The 24,511-nt window shown below is 41.1% G+C and overlaps 2 protein-coding genes across 7 annotated transcripts in view; one reads left to right on the top strand and one right to left on the bottom strand.

Annotated features, from left to right (window-relative positions):
- Positions 1–13,282, top strand: part of carhsp1 (calcium regulated heat stable protein 1) — a 96,818-nt gene extending 83,536 nt beyond the window's left edge. For all 5 annotated transcript variants that reach the window (XM_068056143.1, XM_068056139.1, XM_068056141.1 and 2 more), the window contains one exon: positions 10,568–13,282. In XM_068056143.1, coding sequence (XP_067912244.1) covers positions 10,568–10,727 — 160 coding nt within the window. In that variant the 3' untranslated portion in view covers positions 10,728–13,282. The remainder of the gene's footprint in view (positions 1–10,567) is intronic.
- Positions 13,283–20,449: 7,167 nt separating this feature from the next.
- The window catches only part of pmm2 (phosphomannomutase 2), a 38,656-nt gene continuing 34,594 nt past the window's right edge, over positions 20,450–24,511 (bottom strand). The window contains exons 6-8 of one of the 2 annotated variants that reach the window (XM_068056134.1): positions 23,679–23,754; positions 22,664–22,779; positions 20,450–20,707 (exon numbers count right to left, since the gene is read on the bottom strand). In XM_068056134.1, the coding sequence (XP_067912235.1) occupies positions 20,603–20,707; positions 22,664–22,779; positions 23,679–23,754 (297 nt within the window). In that variant the 3' untranslated portion in view covers positions 20,450–20,602. The remainder of the gene's footprint in view (positions 20,708–22,663; positions 22,780–23,678; positions 23,755–24,511) is intronic. The other variant, XM_068056135.1, reaches the window with a different exon arrangement.

The following is a 24,511-nucleotide window of genomic DNA, read 5'->3' as shown; positions in this document are numbered from 1 at the left end:
ACAGTATTGATGGGAGTGACCGCCGCACAGTCCTTGTGGAGACGAAGTCCCGCCTTCACATTGAGTCGTGTGGCACTATCATGGTGCTAAATGGGATAGATTTCGAACAGATCTAGCAGTGCAAAACTGAGCATCCATGAGGCGCTGTGGGCCATCAGCAGCAGCAGAATTGCACTCGACCACAACCTAAACTTCATGGCCCGGCATAGCCCCCACTCTACCATTACCATCAAGCCAGGAGACCAACCCTGGTTCAATGAAGAGTACAGGAGGGCATGCCAGGAGCAGCACCAGGCATAGCTCAAAATGAGGTGTCAAACTGGTGAAGCTACAACACTTGTGTGCCAAACTGCGTAAGTAGCATGCAATAAACAGAGCTAAGCAATCCCATAACCAAGGGATCAGATCTAAGCTCTGCAGTCCTGCCACATCTAGCTGTGAGTGGTGGTGGACAATTAAACAACCAACTGGTGGAGGTGGCTCCACAAATATCCCCATCCTCAATGATGGGGGAGCCCAGCACATCAGTGTGAAAGATAAGGCTGAAGCATTTGCAACAATCTTCAGCCAGAAGTGCTGAGTTGATGATCCATCTCGGCCTCCTGCTGAAGTCCCCAGCATCACCGATGCCAGACTTCAGCTAATTTGATTCACTCCGCGTGATATCAAGAAACGACTGAAGGCACTGGATACTGCAAAGGCTATGGACCCTGACAATATTCCGGCAATAGTATTGAAGACCTGTGCTCCAGAACCTGCTGTGCCCCTAGCCAAGCTGTCCCAGTACAGCTACAACACTGGCATCTACCTGGCAATGTGGGAAATTGCCCAGGTATGTCCTGTACACAAAAAGCAGGACAAGTCCAACCCGGCCAATTACCGCCCCATCAGTCTACTCTCAATCATCAGCAAAGTGATGGGAGGTGTCATCAACAGTGCCATCAAGCAGCACTTAGCAATAACCTGCTGAGTGACACGCTGTTTGGGTTCCGCCAGGGCCACTCAGCTCCTGACCTCATTACAGCCTTGGTTCAAACATGGGCAAAAGCGCTGAACTCCAGAGGCGAGATGAGTAACTGCTCTTGACATCAAGGCAGCATTTGACCAAGTATGGCATCAAGGAGCCCTAGAAAAACTGAGGTCAATGGGAATCGGGGAAAAGTCTCCGCTGGTTGGAGTCATACCTGGTGCAAAGGAAGATGGTTGTGGTTGTTGGAGGCCAATCATCTGAGCTCCAGGACATCACTGCAGGAGTTCCTCAGGGTAGTGTCCTAGGCCCAACCATCTTCAGCTGCTTCAACAATGACCTTCCTTCAATCGTAATGTCAGAAGTGGGGATGTTCGCTGATGATTGCACAACGTTCAGCACCATTCGTGACTCCTCAGATACTGAAGCATTCTGTGTAAAAATGCAGCAAGACCTGGACAATATTCAGGCTTGGGCTGATAAGTGGCAAGTAACATTCGTGCCACACAAATGCCAGGCAATGACCATCACCGACAAGAGAGAATCTAACCATCTCTCCTTTACATTCAATGGCATTACCATCACTGAATCCCCTACTGTCAACATTCTGGGGGTTACCATTGACCAGAAACTGAACTGGAGTAGCCATATAAATACCGGGGCTACAAGAACAGGTCAGAAGCTAGGAATCCTGTGGCGAGTAACTCGCTTCCTGACTCCCCAAAGCCTGTCCACCATCTACAAGGCACAAGTCAGGAGTGTGATGGAATACTCTCCACTTGCCTGGATGGGTGCAGCCCCAACAACACTCAAGAAGCTTAACACCATCCAGGCCAAAGCAATCCACTTGATTGGAACCCCATCTACAAACATTCACTCCCTACACCACCGACGCATAATGACAGCAGTGTGTACCATCTACAAGATGCACTGCAGCAACGCACCAAGGCTCCTCAGACAGCACCTTCCAAACCCATGACCTCTACCAACTAGAAGGACAAGGGCAGCAAATGCATGGGATCACCACCACCTGCAAGTTCCCCTCCAAGTCACACACCATCCTGACTTGGATCTATATCGCCGTTCCTTCACTGTCGTGGGGTCAAAATCCTGAAACTCACTTCCCAACAGCACTGTGGGTGTACCTACCCCACATGGACTGCAGCGGTTCAAGAAGGCAGCTCACCACCACCTTCTCAAGGGCAATTAGGGATGGGCAATAAATGCTGGCCTAGTCAGCGACGCCCACATCCCATGAATGAATTTAAAAAAAGGTGGTTTTCCTGAAAACATCAATCGATTTTGGAAATCTGACATTTCAAATTCTGAAGCTTCTCCTTCCTTCAATGTCCTTCAATAATGTTGGATGCCAGGGATGCATTCACTGCTGCCAAACCTTCTGACCGGTGGAAAAAGTTTGGGACTTGGTGTAACTGGATCACACTCGTCCATCCATATTGTGGCTACTGGCCTAGGCCTGTGCAGTTTGGGTCAATGGTCTCCGAAACTCACTAAATACCGCTTCTATTTATTAAAGCTGTAAAATTATTTTTTAAAATCCTATTGCTGCTGTTCTTAATGAAGAATTTTGTTGCAGCCCTCTTTCCTAAACTGCTCAATCTTCAGGTGCCCCTGTATTTCTGGGCTCTTTCTTCTCCTTTGTCTTTACTTTCAGTTTCAACATCTGATAGATATCCACATTTTGGCTTCAAAGAACAAGATTACATCTTCTCTGATCAGAAGGGTGATTGTGTTGAAATGAATTGAAAGACATCTCCCATTCCTCTTTTAATTCCCAAAATACAGTTGGTTCAGTTTCACAAATGGCTGCTTGCTCCCTTGATGGTTTGGTGTGTTAAATGCATTGATGTGGTATTGAGTCATACAAATCATGAAGGAACCTGATTTCTTCTCTTGGATTAGCTGATCCCGGTTAGCATGTCTAATGGGTTTGCTACAGTTGGCCTCGGAATTAGGCAGAGGACGAATTAGATTACTGTTAGTGCAAACTGCTAGAATGTGTGTTTGTCTTAGGGAGGGGAGTAAAGGTAAAAGATGTCCGATGAAGACCAGATTAGACTTGGCTGCAAATAAATAGAAATAAATACAGCACTGTATCACTCCACCGCTTCCTGTAATGACTCTATTCCATTCTCCCAGGTTCTCTATCTCTCTTGCATCTGTTCTGATGATGCCACATTCCACCACTGTTTCCAATATGTCTTTTTCCTCAACTGAGGTCTTCCCTCCACTGTGATTGGCAGCACTTGACTGCATTTACCCTATTTCCTGCACTTCTGCTCTCTCCCCTCCAGGAACCATGATGGGGTTCCCCGGTCCTGACCTTCCACCCTGCCAGCTTAAACATTTAACATAATTTTCTGCCACTTCCAGCGTGATGTCACTGCCAAGGATATCGTCCCCTCCCCTTTTGGCATTCCAGAGGGACCATTCCCTCTGACACCCTGGTCCACTCTTTCAACACCCACTCCCCTTCCCACAGGTCTTCAGCACTGCAGCTGGGATGTTAGCAGTGCTCATCGCCTATGCTGTGTCTAGTATACCAGGTCCCCTGCCAGGTCCTGTTCTCACAATTCTCAAATGGCCAATGTTCCGGGGGAGGATAAAGAAAATGATTCAAAGACGCTCTCCTTGAAACGCGGCTGCATTGACCTTAATGATGGGAGGAGCTCTCTACCAATTGCTCAGAATGGCGACAACTTCTCCCCCAAGCTGCATTATGCTTCGTGTCCCGACGCCTTAATGATGAGGCAGAGCAACGGCAGAAAAGGAAGCAAATGCTATACTCTGGATTCCACCACCTCTTGGAACGCCTGCCATATAATATAAAATATAATGCAGTCAAACAGAATCAACATGGTTTTATGAAAGGGAAATCATGTTTGACAAATTTGTTAGAGTTCTTTGAGGATATTACAAGTAGAGTGGATAAAGGGGAACAGGTAGATGTGTATTTGGATTTTCAGAAAGTGTTTGATAAGGTGCCACATAAAAGGTTATTGCACAAAATAAGAGCGCACAGTATTGGGGGTATGGATTGCGGACTGGCTAACACACAGAAGGCAGAGAGTCGGGATCAATGGGTCTTTTTCAGGTTGGAAAGCTGTAACTAATGAGGTGCCACGAGGATCGGTCCTAGGGCCTCTGCTTTTTACTATCTATATTAATGTCTTGGCGGAAGGGACAGAGTGTAGTGTATCCAAATTTGCTGATGATACAAAAATAGGTGGGAAGGCACATTGTCATGAGGACGCAAAGAATCTGCAGAGGGATATAGATAGGTTAAGTGAGTGGGCAAAAACTTGGCAGATGGTGATCAATGTGGATAAAGTGTGAGGTCATACACTTTGGTAGGAAGAATAAAAAGGCAGATTATTATTTAGATGGAGAAAGACTACAAAACACTGCAGTACAGAGGGATCTGGGTGTTTTTGTGCATGGAACACAAAAAGTTAGCATGCAGATGCAGCAAGTAATTAGGAAGGCAAATGGAATTTTGGCCTTTATTGCTAGGGGGTTAGAGTTTAAAAATAGGGAAGTCCTGTTACAACTGTACAGGGTGTTGGTGAGGCCACACCTGGAGTACTACGTACAGTTTTGGTCCCCTTATTTAAGGAAGGATATACTAGCATTGGAGGCAGTTCAGAAAAGGTTCACTAGGCTGATTCCTGGGATGAAGGGGTTGTCTTATTAAGAACGGCTTTTAGGTTAGTCCTTTTATTCATTGGAGTTTAGAAGAATGAGAGGTGAATATTATTGAAACATATAAGATTCTAAGGGAGCTTGACAGGGTAGATGTTGAGAATATGTTTCCACTGGTGGGGGAATCTTGAACTAGGGGACATAGTTACAGAATAAAGAGTCACACATTTAAAACTGAGATGCGAAGGAATTTCTGCTCTGAGGATGGCGAATCTCTGGAATTCTCTACCTCTGTTTTGGAGGCTAGGCCACTAAATGTATTTAAGGAGGAGGTAGATAGATTTTTGAAATTTCGGGGAGTCGAGGGTTATGCAGAGCAGGCCCGAAAGAGGAGTTGAGGCCTGGGACGGATCAGCCATGATCTTATTGAATGGTGGGGCAGGCTTGAGGGGCTGAATGGCCTACTCCTGCTCCTATTTCTTATATGTGCCCAAAGATCTGCGCATCAAAAATCAGCCCGCTCAGTCATACAAAGACCATGGCAGAAACTAGCAACCTTAAGTAGACATCGTCTTCAAATCGAGGGACAGCCAATGAAGATGACTATTTAGCTGTTTCTTAATGTCACATGGAATGAATCAAATTGAATTCTCCATTTTGGCAGGCTAGTCTGAAAACACTTGTAAAGACTTGAACCTCGTCTCTGTACTCCCACATGTAGAGCTCCACTGTGGTTGAGAATGAGGATGTTCAGAGTCACCTCCTCCTGTTAGTTGCCTTATTTTGTCTTTCTTCCCAGTCTCTGTGACATCTTTTCAAATGCCTTCTGAAAATCAATATGCAGTGCATCTACTACATTTCCTTTATCAGTCACTTCAAAAAAAAGTGTCAAATTTGCCAATCATGACTAATGAATTCACGCTGCCTGTCCTTGATTAATCTATGCATTTATGAGGGCTCACTAATTTTATCTTGAATTAGAATTTCCACCAGTTTGCCTACAATTGTTGGATTAATTGGCCTATCGTTAACTTGTTTATCCTTCACTGCCTTCTAAATTTTTACAGAAGCAATTCTTTTCCTACAGTTCTTTTACTAGATACTCTTCTACTGGACTTAGATTTTCAACTCCACCATCATTTGAAACGGAAAAACAATGCAAAGTATTCAGTATCTCCTTCATACCTTTATCATCCACATTTAAACTTTCTCCTTCATCTTGTGGTCCTAGTCAAGATCCTCTTCTTTCAAAGAACAGTCCAGCACAGTAACAGGCCATTCGGCCCTCCAAGCCTGCGCCGATCTTGATGCCTGCCTAAGCTAAAACCTTCTGCACTTCCGGGGCCCATATCCCTCCATTCCCTTCTATTCATGTATTTGTCTAGATGTTTCTTAAACGTCGCTATCGTATCTGCTTCCACCACCTCCCCTGGCAGCAAGTTCCAGGCACTCACCACCCTCTGTGTAAAGAACTTGCCTCGCACATCCCCTCTAAACTTTGCCCCTCGCACTTTAAACCTATGTCCCCTAGAAACTGACTCTTCCACCCTGGGCAAAAGCTTCTGACTATCCACTCTGTCCATGCCGCTCATAATTTTGTAAACCTCTATCATGTTGCCCCTCCACCTCCGTCGTTCCAGTGAAAATAATCCGAGTTTTTCCAACCTCTCCTCATAGCTAATGCCCTCCAGACCAGGCAACATCCTAGTAAACCTCCTCTGTACCCTCTCCAAAGCCTCCACGTCCTTCTGGTAGTGTGGCGACCAGAATTGCACGCAATATTCTAAGTATGGCCTAACTAAGGTTCTGTACAGCTGCAACATGACTTGCCAATTTTTATACTTTATGCCCCGACCGATGAAGGCAAGCATGCCGTATGCCGCCTTGACTACCTTATCCACCTGCGTTGCCACTTTCAGTGACCTGTGGAGCTGTGCGCCCAGATCTCTCTGCCTGCCAATACTCCTAAGGGTTCTGCCATTTATTGTATACCTCCCACCTGCATTAGACCTTCCAAAATGCATTACCTCACATTTCTCCGGATTAAACTCCATCTGCCATTTCTCCGCCCAAGTCTCCAACCGATCTGTATCCTCTGACAATCCTCATCATTATCCGCAACTCCACCAACCTTTGTGTCGTCCGCAAACTTACTAATCAGACCAGCTACATTTTCCTCCAAATCATTTATATATACTACAAACAGCAAAGGTCCCAGCACTGATCCCTGCGGAACACCACTAGTCACATCCCTCCATTCAGAAAAACACCCATCCACTGTTACCCTCTGCCTTCTATGACCGAGCCAGTTCTGTATCCATCTTGCCAGCTCACCTCTGATCCCGTGTGACTTCACCTTTTGTACCAGTCTGCCATGAGGGACCATGTCAAAGGCTTTACTGAAGTCCATATAGATAACATCCACTGCCCTTCTTTCATCAATCATTTCCTTTTAACTTATTCACAAGCCATTTCTCCTATTCCCCTTGAGTCTCCATTTTCACCTCCCTACTACACTTTATGTACTTCTCATGATTATCCTTAGCATTGTCAGTCCTAACTTAATCTAATGCCTCACTTTCAAGTTTGTTTAGTTTTAATCCCTTTATTTATCCATGGAACTCTATTCTTTCAAACACTTCCTTTTTTGCCTTGTAAGAATATACCCCATCCTACTTGCATTTGAAGATTTCTTTATACTGATCCAAGTTCTTTTAACTTTTCTGCCCAGATAATCTAAGACACAGTGGGCGGCACAGTGGCGCAGTGGTTAGCACCGCAGCCTCACAGCTCCAGGGACCCGGGTTCGATTCCAGGTACTGCCTGTGTGGAGTTTGCAAGTTCTCCCTGTGTCTGCGTGGGTTTTCTCCGGGTGCTCCGGTTTCCTCCCACAAGCCAAAAGACTTGCAGGTTGATAGGTAAATTGGCCATTATAAATTGTCACTAGTATAGGTAGGTGGTAGGGAAATATAGGAACAGGTGGGGATGTTTGGTAGGAATATGGGATTAGTGTAGGATTAGTATAAATGGGTGGTTGATGTTCGGCACAGACTCGGTGGGCCGAAGGGCCTGTTTCAGTGCTGTATCTCTAATCTAATCTAATCTAATCTAACAAACTGCCATTATCCAGGCAACACCCTTATCCTTAACTCCTCAGTCTAAATATAAGCAGTTGTTGTTTCCTAATTGTTCTCTTACTCACATTAGTTATTTGCTGCACTTTATTTCCCAGAACTAAATAGAAACAACTTGCATTTTTATAGCGCCTTCCATGATCTCAGAACACACAAGGGCTTTGCAGTCAATGAAGTATTTTTTGAAGTGTAGTGTTGTAATGTAGGAAAGTGGCAGCCAGCAAGGTCGCACAAACAGTAACATGATAATGACCAGATAACCTGCTATTAGTGATGTTGAGGGATAAATATTGGTCAGAATTCCCCCGCTACTCTTTTAATTATTGATATGAGAGAGACGACGGCCCTCAGCCCTCAGTACTGCACTGAAGTGTCAGCCTAGATTATGTGTTAAAGTCTCTGGAATGGGGCTAACCCTAACCCTAACCCTAACCCTAACCCATGATCATCTGTCTTGGCAAGAGCGGTACACACAGTAATAGCTGATGAATCAAGCAATGCTTCTTTCTTCGTTGGACTTGAAGTATACAGATCTAGGAAACAGTCCTGAATGCATTCTGAAAATGCATCCAAGACTGCTTCCTATATGGGCCTGTTAGATGTGTGGGACTCTATAATTTCCTTCCAAGAATAGGAGAAAAATGGTGGAGATAGCTTGAATTCCACGGTGCCACAGAGTCTTGAGACACACGCACCTACCTGCCCCCACATCTACCAACCTTGGATAAGACATTAGAGGGTGCCTGGTACCTATGAAAACATTCTTGATTCAATAGAGAGAAGAGGCAAAGAAAATTAACAAGAAAAAAGCAAATAATATTTAAAATAACATTAAATTTTATTAATAAAAAAAACTTGTTTCATTTGAGTACTTTTAGTAGGTGAAGGGAAATGGTAAAATCTTGTTGGAAAATGTTCAAGAATAGTGCCTGGTCTACAGGAAAGGGTAATGTAACTGGTCTTTATAAGTGCTGTTTTACATAATGGCTTGCATTATAAAATTTAACAAAGATCACACAATGCATTTAGCTATTTCAGAATGTCATAAAATGTTAACGCAAATGTAATTGTTCAAGCGTGGGTGTACGGTATGAGAAGATCAATCTTTTGTGATTCATACAATTATTTGACAAAATGGTTTTGTTATGGATGCTGTAAAACATAGTCCATTTCCTGTGTTAACATATGACAGTAAATATTTGAATATTCTCGTATTATTGATTGATTATAAACAACCAGCGCAACACTACAGACTAGCAGAATTAAAATATTTCCTATCTACAGAAAACTATCATCTGGTGAAAAGCAACTTTATTAATTTCGAGATAATCTTGCAGTAACACACCCACAAGTTCCATATACTAAATCCCTAGGAGTTAGTCATGTGTATTTATAATCATTGGCTGGAATTTTATGGTGGGTGCTCCCACTGGCTGAAAAGTCAGTGGCGAGTCCGCCTCTACTGGGCCTGGGGAACCAGACTGGGATTTTTTGCTGCCCAGGCCCTTTAATTGGTATTGGGTGGGACTTGTACCTCCTTGAGGCAGGAAATTCCACTCCCACCTAATGGGGCTGCCAGCCAATCAGCGGGCCGGCAGCTCTTAGTCCCAGCAGCACCTCTGGGAGCGATGGCCACTGCTGGGACTACACTGAGCCATCGGAGGCAACAGGAAGGATGACCCTGGAACTACGGTAGGTTTTTGGAGCCTCCCCGGGGACAATTGGCTGGGCTCTGGCGAGGTGATTGGGGGTGGGAGGGGGCATTGGCAGCACTTGAGGCTTCGGGGGCAGCACTCCATGGGGCACAGAGTGCCCGATCAGGAGAAAAATTGCAGGAGGGGGACGGGAACGGGTCCCCACCTTCCACTCAATTTTATGCCACCCCATCCCCCCCCCCCCCCCCCCCACCATCTCACTTGTTTGGGGGCCGTAAAGTTTCGGCCATTGTTTGTGATGTTGGGCCGAAATCAAATACTAAATTTTAGAAAATATACAATTTTTCACCCAGCTAATTTTTTAAGGGTCTGTAAGTTTTGGCCAACAATGCAAATTTGTCTAGTCCTGGAAATATAATTGAAAATTGTTAGACTAATGGCAGACTTTAGCATTATGGTTAATTATTATAGAATAATGGCCATTCAGTTAATCCTGATGTACAGAAATATTGGGAAAGAATCTATCTATGCGTTCTGAGAGGGGAACCAGCATTATCCCCGTCTATTGCTTACATTTATTTTCATTTCTATCTTTTCATTGTTCCAAAATAATCAACTTATTTTCTGATTTTTTTTTTTTTGCCCCTGACATTTGTCATCATTTGACAGTTTGCAGCTCTTCTATCTCCCACTGATCATTACTTTTTCATTAGCAATGACGTTCTCACTTGCGCATCAACCCACCTGGATATAACACTTGCCAATTTTCATGAATTGAGGTTATTAACAAGATAAAGATAAACTTCTTGTGTATATATAACATTGATATTTAAGTTTTGCTGCAGACTAGAGGCACGAGGGTTCTTTTATGAAATGTACTACAAACAAGTTAACTTTTTTTTTTGCTTTAAGCAAGCTTGCAGGGACTCTTGGGTGCTTACTGAGCCACCAACTTGTGAATATGAAAATAGTACCAGACCTCCTTAGGACTATGTCAATACACAAATGTGAATAAACATTTTATTCAAATTGAATATTCAAATACTGTTTTTACTGTTTGGGTAACTGAGACTTCTATATTATATAGGGACAATATGAGTATAATACATGGGAAACTCTTGGCTGAACATCTTTCTTTTTTATATCAGTATCGAAGGAGAATATGTACCAATGGAAGGAGATGAGGTCTCTTACAAGGTCTGTTCCATTCCTCCCAAAAATGAGAAGATACAGGCTGTTGAAGTGATCATCACCCATCAAGCACCAGGAACAAAGCACGAAACATGGTCTGGACATGTCAGCTCATAAAAATGGCCAGCTATCCTCCTCTGCTATCCAACATAGGGGTTTAAGTGTGAGCAAATATCTGAGTTGAGTGTTTGAGCAGTATACATTCTAACTGACTACTTACAGGAGAAAATTATATTTTACAAAGGTGTTGTGTTTTAAACATCTAAGAATTATTCATTAAATAGCAGTTTGTTTCAATATCACTCATACCTTCCATATTTTCTAGTAAGGTATCTAAGCTAGTGAATTTATGTGTGAAACTGCATGGGATTCATGCTTCACAAGTGTCGCTTAAGAATGTGTAGAAAGTAGTTGGTAGTCTAACAACGATATTTAAAGCTGCACTTTCATATAAAGCAGCCTTGTAATGGAAATTTATTTTAAACTGCACTGTCCTACAAACCATTAATTTAGTTAGCTGTAGTTTTACTGAACCTCTTTCAAGGTAAATCATGTTTGTACTTTATCAGTTTAATCATTTTTAAAGGGTATTTAGCCTCAATATTTTCTGTTTATCTCTCCTCTGGTCTTTATGATCCAGTGCTCAAGGCTGATTGTGTGAGCAGATGACTGGACCTCTGCCAAACCCCCTCCAAACTAGCCAGCAGGAGGTGAGAGCAGTATAGTTTTCCTTCCCTCCTCAACGCAGTGTGTATGTGAAATCAATGGAGTAGGTGCTAACGCCTGAGAATTTTGGTGTTGTCAACCTGGATAGTCAATGTCCTATAGTCTACATTAATTAAAATATCTCTGGGGTTTCAATAAATGCAGTGCTTGAAGGTTTGTACCAATATTGATTCAGTACTGCTAATTTCTGGTTGTCAGGAATCTGACCACCCAGCACTGCATTGATTGATTAGTACAGTTGTAAATGCCACACATTTGTAAAATCTTAATCTTGTTCACCACTTTTTGAATGGATTAACAGGTAATTTGGCTTTGTTATTGGCAACACACAGGTATGACCAGAGTTGTCAACTGTGCGCAGTGTCATGGTGGCTGTTTACTGCTGAGAACCTGTAAATACCATCTGAAGCTTTTAGTATAAATACACCCAAGTATCTGCAGGATATTGAGCTTTAAAGAAACTGCTGCACATGCATGAAGTTATTTTCTTCTGACTTTTTTTCTTCTGGCCTGCACATAGAACACTGCAGCAATTACTTGCTGGGCAACTTTTTAAATGATAGCTGAAACCGTACTTATCTAAAATTGAATGAATAATGGTGGCCAAAATGTCTTTGAATTCTTTCACCTGTACCTTTTTATGGAATTTTATTAAAATAAACACTGCAATGTGGCCTCTTGCGAATCTGTGATTAAAAGAATTGTACTTTGAGTTATAATTTTGTTGCAATCTTTTGTGTTGATGGAAACTGCTAAAACTGACAAGTTACATAAAGATAAATCAAGTGAAATTCAATGTGACAATTCACAAAGGGATATAGGATGAGGGTGGGGTAATTTTGGCTGGGTGACATTCTAAAACAGGCAATATTGATTATACTTGATATATCTGTTCACTTCACATTGGAAACTGATCTGTCATGTTGAATGGAATGAGGCATTCCTTGTCAAACTTGCCTTTGTTTTCCTATGCTAAGTAACCAAGAGCTGAGCTGTAATAATGAAACATGAAGAAATACTCCATTTTGGGATTTATATTTAAAATTCATGTTAGTAACAGTTGTTTGCTTTGAAGTGCAAGCTTAACCATTTCAGAATTTGTTCATAAATATTGTCCTCCTACTGTGGAAATTTGAATAAAGAGAATTGCAATTTGCTGATTAACCATTAAGCAATTTTTCTGTGCAAATGTCAGTGTCTACTTGAGGATAGGGGTCAAAAGTTGGTTTCAACAAACTCCGATCTGGTTTTAATCCTCTGTTAAGAGTTGCGGGTTCTCGTCGAGTGATGTGGAAATAGAGATTTATGATTTCATCTGCCAGTTTCTCCTCATTTTGTTTGTGTTTTAAACTGCTCTAAGTCCATGTTATCAGCAGAAAACTTGCAATTCATGGGTAAAAGGCAATAACAATTTGACTCTGCATTTTGATTTAAGACCCAGGGGTCATTGCTGATACCACAAATGTCTGGATCCTAGTTGTATGGAAGCAGTCTGCATTTTTATTGGAGAGTATCATTGAAGGCAGGAATAGTTGCACCTGTCTTCAATGGCATTGCATGTAAAAGAGCCTAATTATGTTGCTGTTTCTTTCTCTGTTCTCTTGACTTCTGTGAAGAATATTTTAATGCAGGTATTCTTCAGTGCCTTAGTCTCCAATAACACTGTTTTAACACTGCAGCAGTAACAAACCATTTTACCCCATGGCAAATTATCAGTTATTGGTTTATATTTGCAAATATGAATAGTTTTACTGTGCATTGTACTACAATTGCAATTCATTATATCTAACCACTTATTTGAATTTGTTTTGAGTGAACCTTGGAGATCAGTGTATCATTTTTATGTGCATTTTGGTATTTATGCATTATCTGTAATCTGTATATTTCTGATAATTATTTAGGATACAAAAACAACTTAATGTGTTTGAATAAATGACAAAAAATCATTCTTGCATTGTTTTGGTTTACTAGCCTTTTGAATCACTAAGCATAGGTATAACTTTAGAAAAACACTAGGAAATTTTGGAGATAAAAGGACTCTCATTTTGTAGGAGATTTAATTTGTTTTTCTATATCTAGATAGGTTATCAACCTAATATTTTTGATCGATTTGATTGATTTTTAAGAGCATCAACAAAATCGGATGGTCAAAGTTCAAAATTACATTTAGACAAGAACAATCATTCTTGTACCTGAATGGGTATTTTTTAAATCTGGTCATCCTGTTGAACAGACAAAACTTTTAGGAATTTGTCCTTTTATTGAAGATTTTTCTGAAAGAGTCCACAAGTACTAGATATTTTAATAGAATTTACTATCAAAGAAAATAGATATTACAACATGTTGAGCTTTGGGTATTACATGATGCAAGTTAGTTGAAAATTGAAATAAGCATATTGTATTATTTCTTTGTCAAAATAGGACACGTGAATTGCATATAAATGAGTTAAGTTCATGGCAATTTCATGTTGGTTTGTTTGCAGTGTAAGATAACCTTTTAAGAATTTGTCCATAAATATTGCTCTCATACTATGGAAACCTATTTGAATAAAGAGAATTGCTATTTGCTGATTAATCATTAAGCAATTTTTCTGTGCAAATCTCAGTCTCGACTTTAGGATAGGGATTAAAAGACGGTTTTAATTCTCTGCTGTATTAAGAGTTGCGGGTTCGAGAGTAGTGATGTGATTCCATCTGCAAGTCTCTCCTCATTTTGTTTTAAGCTGTTCTAAGTCCGTAAAAACATAAGAAGCAGGAGTAGACCATACAGCCCATCAAGCCTGTTCTGCCACTCAATATGATCATGGTTGATCTTTGGCTTCAACTCCACTTTCCTGTCTGCTCCCCATATCCCTTGATTCCCTGACAGACCAAATAGTTTGTCCATTTCAGCCTTAAATATATTCAATGATGGAGAATCCACAACCCTTTTGGGATAGAGAATTCCAAAGATTTGCAACCCTCTGAGTGAAGAAATTTCTTGTCTCAGTCCTAAATGATCATCCCCTTATCCTGAAACTCTGCCTCCTTGTCCTAGATTGTCTAGACTGTCTCAGTATCTAACCTGTCAAGCCCCTTCATAATGAATGTTTCAATGAGATCACCTCTCGTTCTCCCAATTTACTCAGCATCTCATCATAGGTCAACCCTTTCATCCCAGGGACCAATCTAATGTACTTTTGCTGTATGCCTCCAATGCCAGTATATCCTTCCTTAAAGATGGAGACCAAAATTGCACAGTATTCCAGGTGTGCTCTCACTGCAGTCCTGTACAATTGTGGCAAGACTTTTATTTATTCTTTATTTTATTTAGATACAGCACTGAAACAGGCCTTTCAGCCCACCGAGTCTGTGCTGACCAACAACCACCCATTTATACTAACCCTACAGTAATCTCATATTCCTTACCACCTACCTACACTCAGGTAAATTGGCCAATCACCTGCAAGTCTTTGGGAGGAAACTGGAGCACCCAGCGAAAACCCACGCGGTCATGGAGAACTCGCAAACTCCAGAGGCAGTACCCAGAATTGAACCCGGGTCCCTGGAGCTGTGAGGCTGCGGTGCTAACCACTGTGCCGCCCTCTTGTACTCCAATCCCCTTGCAATAAAAGGCCAACATGTCATTTGCTTTCCTAATTGCATGCTAACATTTTGTGGTCCTTGTATGAGTACACCCTAGTCTCTCTGACTCTTTACTGCCTTTTAAAAAAAAATATTCTGCCTTTCCATTCTTACGACCAAAGTGAATAACCTCACACTTCCCCACATTATACCCCATCTGCCACCTTGCCCACCCGCTTAACTCTTTGCAGTCTCTGTGTCCTTCTCACAGCTTGCATTGCCACCTAGCTTCATATTGTCAGCAAACATTACTCTGTCTCTTTGTCTAAGTCATTAATATAGATTGTAAATAGCTGAGCTCCCTGCATTGATTCTTGTGACACTCCACTAGTCACAGCTTGCCAACGCCCCATTTATCCCTATTGTCTATCAACCAATCCTCTATCAATGCTAATATATCAAACCCCAACTCCATGAACCCATATCTTCCCTATTAACCTTTTGTGTGGCACCTTATCGAATGCCTTTTGGAAATCCAAGCATACTACATCTACTGGTTCCCCATTTATCTACCCCGCTAGTTACATCCTCAAATTTGTCAAACAGGATTTCTCTTTCATAAAACCATGTTGACTTGTTCTAATCATATACTGTGCTTTTCTAAGTGTATTGTTAATACTGAATAGATTCCAGCATTTTCCTGATGACTGACCGGTGTCAGGCTAACTGGCCTGTAGTTCCGTTTTTCACTCTCCCTTTCTTGAATAGCAGTGTTATATTTGCTAGCTTCCAATCTGCTGGGACTGTTCCATAATCTAGGAATTTTGGGAAAGCAGCTAGTGCATTCATTATCTCTTTTAAAAGCCTAGGATGTAGGCTATCAGATCCTGGCAATTTGTGTTATAGGCAGAAAACTTGCAATGAAGGGGTAGAAGGCAATGAAAATTTGGCTTGGCATTTTGATTTAAGACCCTCGAGTCATTGATGATGCTACAAAATGAATCCTGGTTGTATGCAGCCTCCTGCATTTTTATTGGAGAGTAGCATTAAAGGCAGGAATAGCTAAACAATTTATACAGCATAATCTTGGGGCACCATTATATAAAGATGCTGCATTATAGGGGTTTTCCCACTATTATTGACATTAATTGGGGAAAACTGCTACGCACTGGCAAGATGTTTCCTTAAGAACATTTGAATGACAGGTCTGCTGCTTGAACTGTTACATCAGTAGGATTTTGTCCCCGGGGCAAATGTTGTTTCAATGGGAAATTTATGATATATGTAAGTGAAAAATAGAAGAGCTGCTGTTTTGAAGTACATATCCTCCATTTCAGTAGTTTCTAAAGGTGAAAGATAATGGGCAGAAAAAAAAAAACGATACCGTCCATCTTTTCTGAACACTTCTCAGGACCTGTATTCTTTAATAGGGTACCAATCACATTTTACATCAATATGTTATTTCCAAACTTCAATTCTTAATGCCCAGATCACTGTGTTGACCTGGTAGGCATCCTTTTTCAATGTAACATGCACCTCTGCTTTTATTGGAAGGTGGTTATCAGTTTCACTTGGGGGCACCTGCCTCTGGTGTATCTCCTGCGGTAGGGCTTCCAATTTAAATGCAACATTGGGATTAATTTCCTTCACTTTTCTGTTCCCCACAACAACATCCCTTTCAATGGGGAGCTTCAACCCTTCAAGAGCTGCTCTGTTTTCTAGATGTTTCCAATTGCCTTTACCTACACCCTAAGCTGTCTAGGTAAAGCCTTCCTATAGCCAGTTGAAATCAGGAAGGACTTTAATCAAAAAAATTAGGCCAGGACAGGTATGTAGAATTAAGTGCATCTATGTAAAGTATTTTCTTTTATTTTCATGTCAAACTGTGTGGATATTCAAAGACAAAAGAAAATGCGATCCACAGAACAACTGCACATAATTGAGATATATGCAAGACTGTAGTAGTAAAACAGAATTGTACATCAAAAATAGCCTAAAATGATTCAAGCATCGACTAGCAATTATAGCTGTTTCAATTTATCTATTGTAAATATAACCAGTACTAAGAAGCAAACAGGTTTGATAAAGATTTGTTTGTTTATAATTTTTCTATCTAGTTCTGTATTTAATCATATTTTAAGTTAATTTTGTGACTTCTGAATTCATTATTATGCCTAAGAAAAGCAGAAACAAATCAGTCTCCCATCCTGAATGGGAACTGCTTTTGCCAACTATTTATAAAAAAATGTAAGATCCTAGGCTACTGTGAATAAAGGCTTGATTATTTAATATAAAAGCAAAATACTGCAAATGCTGGAAATACTCAGCAGGTCTGGCAGCATCTGTGGAGAGAAGCAGAGTTAATGTTTCAGGTCAGTGACCCTTCATCAGAACTAGCAAATATTAGAAATGTAAAAGGTTATAAGCAAGTAAAGCAGGGGTGGGGCAAGAGATAACAAAAGAGAAGGTGTAAATAGGACAAGGTCACAGAATAGCTGACCAGAAGGTTGTGGAGCAAAGGCAAACAATATGTTAATGGTGTGTTGAAAGACAAAGCATTAGTACAGATAGGGTGTTAACGGACTGAAAATTGAACAGCTGCAAGTACAAACATGAAAAAAAACCTTGATTTAAGACAGTTACACTTATCAAATTAAAATGGAACAAGTAGGCAAGACTGAAGGGGGCAACTATGAATTGCTTATTTTCAGAACATTTAATCAAACCTACAGAGCCAGGCAGTAGTTATTAAGTATTGTACTAATTTTTTCAGTTCAAATGTATAATTAGACTAAATATACCAATGTATTAGTAAAACAAATTAGAGGAAGCTATTAACTTTGGGGATCTGATTGCATCAGCATTCAATTAGAAAATGTTTAATGTCTATTTTGGTTACACAAAACATCGCGTCAGATCCAACTAATTTTTTTTGACATTGCATTTTGTAAACCTTAAGCAAAGGGTCAAAAAAGACAAAAGGACATCTGTTAATGACTGACTCCAAGCGTAAACATAAAACATACTCTGGGAGTAACTTTGTCTTTCACCAAAATTACAGAACTGTAGTCAGCTTTTCTTGAAATAAAAGTTTAATCATGGCTTTATTGATTTGGAAAAAAAATCATATGCTTTGTAGGGCACATAATCACATGTCCAGGTATACAGTATCAAACTTGCACACAAAGCAGTTAAAACATTTTGTTTGAGGTATTTCAGTCAAGATGTAAAATGGAATGCTGTGTTAGAAAAGGCAGCATGTCTGATATTCAGTGTTTTCATTAAAATCTGTCATATGTCTTACATTCAGGAGTTCTATTTTTCTGCCCTTCCATTCTTTGAATTGAATAAAACACAAGGACAACCACAACAAGCATTTAAATTTCCCACAATCTGAAATATTTAAATACCCTTTACCTTTCTAATAAACTGTGATCTATATCTCATTATATATGGCAAGAGGTATGATAGTAACATTATTGTAGCATGTAGTATATGACTGACAGGCATTCTTACAGACAGGTGTAAACAGATTTCCAACAGGGAAATTCATTAATTCAAAGATGGAAGAGGATCTTAATTAGATTTTTGGGGACCCCATGATCATGAATATTGTATAATTGTGGGAAAATTCAACTTTAATTGAAAATGAAGATCACAGTCCAACAGCTAGTGACGTTTCTGTGGATAATTGCCTCAGTGCTATGTGAGCATTATTCTGCAATCGGAGAACCCATGGGAGATGATCAGTGAAATCACTGAAGGGTTGCTACTGTAAGCTCTATGAAGTACAGCTCACTTCTAACCCTCATGGTGACCAGCACAATTATAAAAATGCAAAGTATAGGTCTTGATTGAATCTTAAGTAATAAAATAAAAATTCCATGGTATTAAATGAAAGGTACAAGTGATTGTGTAACTCCTAACTTTGGTCTAAGTACCTAACTGAATTTGATTTGTAATTTAGCTAACCAGACTTTTACAGTTTAAAAACATTCAATAGAAAGACTGCCTGCCACAATAAATGACAATGGCCCTATTCATGTAAATGTGCTATACTTGCCTAACGAGGAATTCATCCTTCCAATACATCAGGTTTCTAAATGTTATGACGTTAGCAGTGTAACTAAGTGGCTGCATCTTTAGCTCCCATTTATCAGTCAAATTATGATGTTCAATTTCTACATGCAATCTCACCTTTCATTTTAATTTTAAGGACCACACATAATTTGCCCAATAGTTAGCTGATACTCCACGAAAATAAACACATTAGGTTTTTAAAAAAAAAGTTGCTACACAACACAAAATAGTATTCAGGATTTGTGTAACTATATGGCCAGAATGTTAGATTTAATTCAAGTATATTTGAGAATTGCTGAATTTAGAAACATGTTGCCAAAGCTTTTCGTCTTGCACTCATCAGGACAATACTCATGAATAACCAGTGTAAGGGAAAACAACAACTTACACTGCATGAGAAGAGAGTGCTTTGTTTGAAAGTTAAACCAGGCAGCTTGACACTGAGGAATGAACCAGCAAATGGCTTATTTTGTTCAGCTGAAACAGGCGCAATGTGTGTACATGTTCTTTGTCTGCAAATACACAGGGCCCTGTGTATTAATAGATGTAGCTTCCAGTACATGCAAATACACCATACTGCGAGCCCAAGTGACTATCTTAAATTGGTTGTCAGCATAATTCTTAGCACACTGCGGATTATTTAGCAAAGGTTGTCCAATTGTCGAATCACATCTAATGTTGGACACTGTATTTTGAGTTTTGCAAGCATGGGCTGCTTGGGTATGGCCTGTACCTTGGCCTGTTGCGAACAGCAGAAGGGACATGTTGTTTGATATAATCCACCAGTCTTTGGGACGTATGATCTATATACCTAGCAGGATGCTGCCGTCAAGCCAAAAAGACGTCCTGCCTATCTCACAAATGAGTAATGTGATACATGAATTTCAGTGCCAGTGTGATACTAGGTATATAGGCCGTATGTCCCAAAGACTGGCAGCTCGTACCAAACAAAATGTCCCTTCTGCTGTTTGCAAGGGGCAAGGTCCAGGCCGTGCCCAAGCAGCCTATACTTGCAAAACTAAAAAGTGTCCAACATTAGATGTGATTCCACGATTGGAGAACATTTGCTAAATAATCTGCAGTATGCTAAGATTTACAGAGAACCAATTTAAGATTGTCAGTTGGGCTCGCAGTGTGGCGTATTTGCATGTACTGGAAGTTACATATATTAATACACAGGGCCCTGTTCTTTGCAGACAGAACGAACATGTACACACATTGCGCCTGTTTCAGCTGAACAAAATAAGTGCCAGCCATTTGCTGGTTCATTCCTCAGGACAATGCCTTGACCCAGAGTCAAGCTGCCTGGTTTAAATTTCAAACAAAGCTTGGCAGTTAACTGTCAGTCACCATAAACTGCTGCATTCTCTATAGCAACACCTCTACCAATCAGAGTTCACTTGCCAACCAATCAGCACTCTCATGCAGTATAAGCTGTTGTTTTCCCTTACATTGGTTATTCTTGTGTATTGTCCTGATGAGTGCAAGACGCAAAGCTTTGACATTTCTATTTTCAGCAATTCTCAAGTTCTGTACTACCAAATGAATATCAAGTATATTTCTTCTTTCTTATGCTGTGAACTTGGAAAAAATCCACAACTTTATGATGGAATACTGATCCTTCAGTGGAAAAATAGTTCATCACAGATTCTCCTAGTGTCCTCTGGGGATGTCACAGAATGACCTATAGTCCTTGCATCACTATAGATTTCATAATCGTTGCCACCCTGCAAAAAGTAGATTTATGTATTTAGAGAAATACCACAAAAAATGCATTATTAAAACATTCCCAGTCAGTACAGTAGGATCCTAGTGGCATTAGAAAAGCTGAAGGAATCTCAATGGAAGTCAAAAACATTGTTTAATGTAGGATTCACGCCCCCACCTGAGGCTAAAAGCTTTGGTGCTGGAGATGAGTTTACAGGTTTCTGTCCTGAACTGGTTATGTTTACAAATCAACAAGGTCAATTTTTGACATTTAGGTCTAGAAATGTTATGTTACTGCACCTGTTTTACAGATGTAAAATAGATGCCATGGCCTCCAGTTTGAGCTGAGACGGATGTTTGCAATCTCTATTGATATAGCATTAAACCCTTTGTACGTGTAAATAAAGGGCCCAAACCTGGTTGATGCCTCCTTTACCAAATTGCTTTTATTGAGTGCCAGCAGTACATCAAGGGACCTCTGCAGTCCACAATCAGTAAATATGTTGTTAAAAAATGCAACCTGTGGTTTTAATGTGAAGCCAGGAGAATGGGCTGCAACTGCCACTGACCGTTAGCATGCACCCAACCCACACATTCTGGACACTGCCTGTTGCTAAGGCAGCTGCCTGAAATTGAAATGGTCTTTGTCAGTGAGCTGATTGGGCACACTCAGCAGGCGTCTAGTGCACTGGTCTGATGTAAACATAGCCCAAGGCTAATCTGGTATTGGGCCTTGGACCAACCTATACTGGTATAAGGATCAATCCCAGTGCCCAGTTTACACTAGGGTTGAGGGTATTGGCAGTCAGTGCCACCTCCTCCAGCTAGCATGAGTGGTTTAGTACCACACACACCTAGGAGTTCATCCTGCCTTCAATCCCAAATAGGAGAGCTCAGAACTCTGAATGAGTGAAGTTTTGCATTCTTCTTTAATGATTTGGTGCCACGGGCTGCTGTTGCTATTGTGCATCTTAAAAGTATGATGAAAAGATTGATATCACATGCATTAAAGCTATGAGACAGCTAAGCATTGTTTCTTTCTTGGTTGTCCCCCAGTTTGCTGTTGAAGTGTGCATGTTGCATGTGAGTTTAGTTACTTACCCCTATTGTACACTGATTTTACACCAATGTCTACTCCAATGAGCAGACTCAGGATACCACCATGTAGCCCTCTGAACAAGGTACAACAGTGGCCTAACTCACTTTAAAGAATTTCCTCTTTATTTTTACGAAATGAGCCTGTGGCAGTTAATGCTAGATTCAACCTGTTTAAAGGGTTCCACTAAAAGTATTGCAATGAGATTGTACATTTATAAAACTTTTATGTTGACAGTACTGAGTACAAGCTGCCCTCCCTTTAGTTTTCCAGACCATGTCTGCTGCAATGTGTTATTACTACAGAATACTTAAAAGTTATCCCTGTTCTATTTCAAGAGAAAGCGGCATCGTTTTAGCTTCAAGGATATCAACTTTTGGCAATTCTTTTCTGCCTTATGGCCTGTATATTCACGGGGCAGAAGACCAGCTTTCCCTACATGCTGTAGTTTTAACTCCACAGTGTGGGTCTTTTGGCCCTGGCAGGTTCCCTGCCTGGAAGTCAGCCTAATTAACAGGCCTGGCTTCTAGTCAGGTGGGGAGTATTCCAGAGCAGGTAGGTCTGATCCCTGGCCCACAGCAGTGTAGTGAAAGCACTAACCTTCTCCTTGAGGCTGCCCTCATCTTGCCTGGGAAACCCAGTTGCAAAAACCTGCAAAGCAGGGTAAACCAGAGGCTGCCAACCTCATCAACAGAGTTAAATTGCCAAACCTGCCTCCTCAAAGTGGATTCGCTGTCAGCCCTTTGTCACACCTTCGTAGATGAAACCCGGATGCGGGCAGGTTATGGGCAGAGTTCAGAATTTTAAAATTTTCACCTCCCCACTTACTCCCATCCCACCCCTTTACATGTGCTAAAATTACCCCCATGTGTTTACTCACTGGGGAGGTTTTATCACCAAAGAAATGGATGGTCTTGTAGTTGTCACTCTCGAGGATTCCCAGACAGTATCGTTTATCCCAGCCGTCTGGAAACACATCAAAGCTGATCTGTCCACCTCGAAGAGAGAAATGGAAACAGGTTGGAAATTACAATATATATTCCCACCTCACAAAGCATTACTGGTGCCAAATCCTGAAACCTCAGTGTCTTAATAAGTAGACTTGTTAGTATAATTAAGGGTTCAATACACATACGCCGGGAATTTCTTCAGTGGTTATCCCATCAGCTGGCATAATTGCAGCCAAAATTCTGGATCGATGCATAAATTGAATTTCTTCCAATTTTCTTGTTACGATAGCTAATCGGTAAACCCCAGAGAAAATTCCTGGTGACTATCTTAACGTTGCAGCGAAGCTTATGTTGATGTTGATGTGTAAACAGGGTTGATTCTAGTTCAAATCAATCTGTAGACCAAAATGTTGAACCCCTAGTTATGTGGTGATTTGAGACCCAAAATGCAGAGCACAGATTATACGTCATCATCTGCGGACTGAGACTCAAAATACAAATGAAAGTGATTTACAACACGGTCCATACGAATAAATGCACCTCATGGAAGTATATAAAATTACTTCAATAATGCAGTTCTAATTCATTATTACTGATGTCTTTTCATTGTTTCTGGAGCATGCCACAAGATGTAGGTTGTAAAAATAACTGCTCTTAGATAGCACATCTGCCCTCCTTGCAATTGCTACTTAGATAGTGAAAAGATTGCTGATAATTTCTAAGTGATTCATATATCACTCAAATATATAGAACTGCAGAAGATCACCCTTACACTGCGATCTGCAATTTTGTAAAACATACAAAAACTAATAAACGCTAAAACCAGTTGCAGTAGAAGAATAAAGCACTTTCAATTTTTGCTTCATAGCACTTTTTTTCTTAAAATACTCTCGAAACCTTTTTCTTCACTGTCTCATCGCCATGCTATTAGAGAATTAAAATTACCTATAGAAAAGGTGAGGCCCTTCCCTGCAAATTCTCTTTGTAAATCAGCCACAAATGTTTCTCTGATTTTTTCTCTCTGTTGTAAAACAAAGCACAATTGTAGCACATTTCAAAATACACACTCAGTAAGAAACAATATTCAATTGGACCTAAAGAAATTCTCCATACGTGCCAGTAAATCAGATCACATTACAGGTTTCATGTCAGCTGCACTGGCAATTTTAGGGATTATTTTTCATTGGCTGCGCTTGCTGACAATGCTACCACTAGGTGGCGCTGCAGCAGCATGTGCCACTAAAAAGTCACAGTCTGCGACTTCAGGCAGCTGCCAGGACTAAAGATGGCACTGCTCAAATACTCACACGAAGGCAACCTAAACACATGGCAGCACACAATGGCAGGAGGGAGAGCGAGAGCGAGCGGGGGGGGGGTGGGTGAGCGGAACGGCTGGACAGAGCAGCAAGGGGGGAGCGGAGCGGCTGGAGACAGCAGCGAGGGGGGGGGGGAGCGGAGTGGCCGGAGAGAGCAGCGAGGGGGGCGGGAGCAGAGTGGCCGGAGAGAGCAGCGGGGGGGCAGCAGAGCTTAACGCATGGGTGAATACCTGTTGGCGTTGCATTGCTGTACGCGTAAAGCATATGCAGAGGCCGACCAGGCACGTTGCCTGAAGATGGCCACATCACGCAATGACGTTATCGGCGCATACGTTAACCAGTCCTGGCAAGTCGGAATGCAGCACATGCACAGACAGCAGGAATACGTCTGCGCATGTGCGCACTATGGCGCAGCCTGATGACGTCAGTGGCTGGCTGCGTTGTCAGGAATCACTTTGTTTT

This window comes from Heterodontus francisci, chromosome 24, assembly GCF_036365525.1.
Source record: "Heterodontus francisci isolate sHetFra1 chromosome 24, sHetFra1.hap1, whole genome shotgun sequence".
In the NCBI taxonomy this organism is placed as follows: domain Eukaryota; kingdom Metazoa; phylum Chordata; class Chondrichthyes; order Heterodontiformes; family Heterodontidae; genus Heterodontus; species Heterodontus francisci.
This window is presented reverse-complemented; position numbering and strand designations above follow the sequence as displayed.